The sequence below is a fragment of the Colobus angolensis genome, unplaced genomic scaffold, assembly GCF_000951035.1.
Source record: "Colobus angolensis palliatus isolate OR3802 unplaced genomic scaffold, Cang.pa_1.0 Scaffold477, whole genome shotgun sequence".
In the NCBI taxonomy this organism is placed as follows: domain Eukaryota; kingdom Metazoa; phylum Chordata; class Mammalia; order Primates; family Cercopithecidae; genus Colobus; species Colobus angolensis.
The window spans coordinates 95595-99381 of record NW_012118232.1 but is presented as its reverse complement, the minus strand read 5'-3'; the positions used below and the strand labels follow the sequence as shown (position 1 = coordinate 99381).

At 55.9% G+C, this 3787-nt stretch overlaps 1 protein-coding gene across 1 annotated transcript in view; it reads right to left on the bottom strand.

The window, feature by feature from the left end:
- Window positions 1–812: 812 nt before the first annotated feature.
- Window positions 813–3787, bottom strand: part of ACY1 (aminoacylase 1) — a 3951-nt gene continuing 976 nt past the window's right edge. The window contains exons 2-11 of the mRNA XM_011958874.1: window positions 3677–3786; window positions 3503–3592; window positions 3346–3402; window positions 2943–3016; window positions 2808–2857; window positions 2551–2695; window positions 2380–2448; window positions 1400–1479; window positions 1187–1247; window positions 813–1103 (exon numbers count right to left, since the gene is read on the bottom strand). Of these exons, the coding sequence (XP_011814264.1) occupies window positions 939–1103; window positions 1187–1247; window positions 1400–1479; window positions 2380–2448; window positions 2551–2695; window positions 2808–2857; window positions 2943–3016; window positions 3346–3402; window positions 3503–3592; window positions 3677–3786 (901 nt within the window). The 3' untranslated portion in view covers window positions 813–938. The remainder of the gene's footprint in view (window positions 1104–1186; window positions 1248–1399; window positions 1480–2379; window positions 2449–2550; window positions 2696–2807; window positions 2858–2942; window positions 3017–3345; window positions 3403–3502; window positions 3593–3676; window position 3787) is intronic.

Here is a 3787-nt window from a genome sequence, read left to right as displayed (position 1 = left end):
AAAAAAAAAAAAAAAAAAAGCCAGTCTAAGTCCTGCCTCCTTGTCAACTGTGAGCAGGAGTCATTGTTATTTCTATTAGTACTAAGCCTGCAGTCCACAGCCCGGCTCTGGACTTCTCTTCTGGCTACAACTAGAAACAAAAAATCCAACCACCCCAACCCACCCATCTCCCCTGCCCCATGCTCAGGAAAGTCAGAACAGGATAGAGCAGATCTGGCTAGATCAGGCTCTGCTCTTGGGGCCATAGTTTACTAGTTTACTCTTGGTAAAGCCTGGGGTCCTAGCAAGGCTGACATGGAAACCCACTTCCTAGGCCTCTGCACACACAGATCCAGGGTGCTGAGGCCCCTAAGATGAACTGACCTAGTCTACCAGGGCCCCTGCCCCTCTGGACCCTGCTGCCAATACAAGGCTGTACAGGTTTTGACAAGAGCCAGCAGTCACCGTTGGCCCTCTGCCTGCCCCTCATCTGGCAGGGGCCCAGCTGGTCCTATTCTGGTCCTGTCTTAGGATCCCAGATGTACACCCAGGAAGATGGGAGTGGTTCCTCAGGTCCTTAGTATCCCCCTTTGATGGGAATGGAATCCCTGGTAGGTCAGAACTAAGTATGGTGGCCACTCAAATAGGAACTGTGGCCCTTTCTTGCTAGGCACAGACATGGTTGGATGGTACTGAATGGGTGTGCTGTATCAAGGGGCACAGAGCAGTGTGGGGTAGTGGGGAAGTGCTCACAGCCAGGCTCAGTTTCCTCATCTGTGAAATGGAGATGGTAACATGTCCCCAAGGAAAGGAAAATTCCTGCTCCACGAATGTCCTTGGGGTTAGTAATTCAGAGACAGCCCTGTCCACAGACTTTATTATTTGGAAAGGGGAAGAGGAGGTCCTTGTCACTGGTTGGGATGGAAGCCCCAGGAGCAAAGGTTGAGGAGTTCCAGGGCTCAGCTGTCACTGGGCAGGGCAGGCACACTGGCAAGGGCAGGCAGCAGGCGTGTATATATGTCCACCCCACGGAGGAACACAGCCTCATGCAGCCGTTCATCATGGTCGTGCAGTAGCACAGGTGTGCGGTTCAAGGGTGAGAAGCCTAGAGCTGGGACCCCCACCTGCAGGGGCGAGGAGGAGCCGTTAAGGGAAAGCCAGCCTCAGGCCCAGTCCACTGCCCAGGCACTACATGCAAGTGGCTCACCGCACGGATAAAGCGGCTGTCAGTGGCAGCAGGCATGATCTCAGGCTCCAGAGAGAGGTTCCTATAGGAGAAAGGGCCTGGTGAATGGGGAGGGAGAAAGGGAAGAATTGAAGGGGCAAAGGAAGGTGGGAGAGAGGCAGGAGAAGGGAGGGGGCAGCAGGAAGGAGAGGAGTAGGGGGCTGGGCTGTGAGGAGAGCTGGCCAGTGTGCTCACATGTCCTTGCAGACCCGGCTAAAAGCTGCCCACCAGGGGTTTGAGTCATCAGTAGGTGTCACTTGGGGGTGCATCCACTTCTGAGGGACGGGAAGGATGGCAGGATCAGGACATGGGCCTGGGCATCTTGCCCTATTTCCCATAGAGTGGGCTGTGCCTGGCACGAACACCTCCCCACCCACACTCCTTCACCTACCCAGACATCTGGGTGGCCAGTCCCGCCACAGATCCTCTTTCAGCCCCTCAAATGTCCTAGGTCTGGGATGTTCCCACCCCCCATCTACTTACCTCCTGGGCCATCCTTCATATCCTGGCCCAAGTGCCCCTTCCTCAAGATGGCTCCCCCAGACCTCTCAGACTAGTTGGATACTCCAGTTAGAGGTTTTCAGAGTGCAAGGGGCCACCCTTTCCTGTAGCACATGTATTGTATAAGAGTACGGCTGGGCACAGTGGCTCATGCCTGTAATCCCAGTACTTTGCGAGGCCAAGGTGGGTGGACCACTGGAGGCCAGGAGTTCGAGACAAGCCTGGCCAACACGGTGAAACCCTGTCTCTACTAACAATGCAAAAATTAGTTGGGCTTGGTGGCAGGTGCCTGTAATCCCAGCTACTCTGGAGGCTGAGGCACGAGAATTGCTTGAACCCGGGAGACGGAGGTGAGCCCAGATTGTGCCACTGCACTGCAGCCTGAGTGACGGAGTGAGACTCTCTCAGAAAAAAGTAATACCATATAAATATTTGATTTCTATTTCCCTGTTTCACCATACAGGGGCATGAACTGTGCCTAGTTTTATTCCCCACAGCATTCCCCAGCACCCACAGTAGCATCTACAAACTAATGCTTGTTGGAATAAAATGTGTCTATCACAGATAAAGAAATGCCCAGACATATGCAGACACACCAAGCACACACTCCACTGTTGCACACTTGGGTCTCCCCCAGCTCCCACACTCTCCCATCACATGTCCCAAGTCCATACCTGGGCAAACTCTAAGGTTACCCCCTCGCCAGCTGCCTGGCACCAGCTCTGCAGCTGCTCCTCAAAAGCCTAAGAAAAGAGAGATGAGCTGATCCCTCAGGCTTTCCAGAGGCCTCTAGGACAAGACTGAGGACCCAGGATCCTTCCTCCAAACCCAGGTGGAGGTGGCACCTTGAAGTCCACATCCGGTGCCACACGGAAGTCAAAGCTGGCGCTCATGGTGGCAGGTACCACGTTATAGGCCACGCCACCCTCTAGCTTAGTCAGGTTCACGGAGGTCACAGCCCCCTCTTTCAGGTGGGGGTTTGACTGCAGCCTGTGGTGCGGGGACAGGGTAGCAGCAGCAACAGATAGAAGAGGTGGCTCAGACTCTATCCTCTGTGGTACCGCCTCCCAGAGTCACCCCACCGCTTCCCAGGCTGCCTCACCTCTGCCATTCCTTCTCCCGGAATGCCAGGATGGAGCTCACAACCTTGTGCTACGAGAATATGAGGTTAAATGGGACAGTGGTCTCAGGATAGAGCCTCCTGAACTCCCAGACTCCCTCCCGGGGTGCCACGTACCAGCTTCTCTGCTGCTGTGTCCTCGATGAAGAGCGAGCCATGGCCTGGCCTCCCAGTGCTGGTGATCCGCACCCCTGGGGAGGTATAGGGGGAAGGGAGTGTCTTCAGCATCAGGGGCTGGAGACACAATCAGCCCTGGGGTGGACTCAAGTCTCCCCCTCATTCCAGGCTCCTCTGGCAGGGTCCTGTCCCTGCTCAGGGCCCATAACGTAGAGCTTGTTTCTGCCCAGTCAGGGCTTGCCCTCAGAGAAGCTCAGATAGGAAAGAGCTGGGAGGCAGAGGCTCTGGGTTCGAGGCCTTCTCAGGCCTCAACTTTTTGCTGTGCAACGCTTCATAGGGCCGTGCCCTTTCTGGCCTAGCCTCCCACCTGTAGAGTGAGCCCTCCCTCCAAGCTCATACTTACACCAGGGACTCCGCTCACTATAAAAGACAGTGAAGGCATCAGTGGGGTTGGCTATGCCTGAGGAGGGAAACGGGGTTCAGAGGGTGGAGCAGCCCAGTCCCCACTAGCAGCCTCCTACTCCCTGCCTGGCTGCTCATCGGCTTGCCAACCTGCTCACCCTCATCCAGGGCAAATCCTGCCCTCAGGGCTTGGAACTCAGGCCGCTGCACGAACAGCTCCATGCCTTGGTGACCCCCAACCTCCTCATCTGTAAAAGCAGCAGGGCCATGAGATGAGGAGGCTACCCCACCTCCACCCTCCCCTTTCCCAGAGGTATCTGAACCACTCCTACCAGGCACAAAGGTCATGTGGATGGTTCTGGGGAACCGGTGGCCCTCCACCTTCAGCCTCCTCACAGCCTCCAGGTACCTGAGGGGGCATAAGCCAGGTGCTGGCGGAGCCA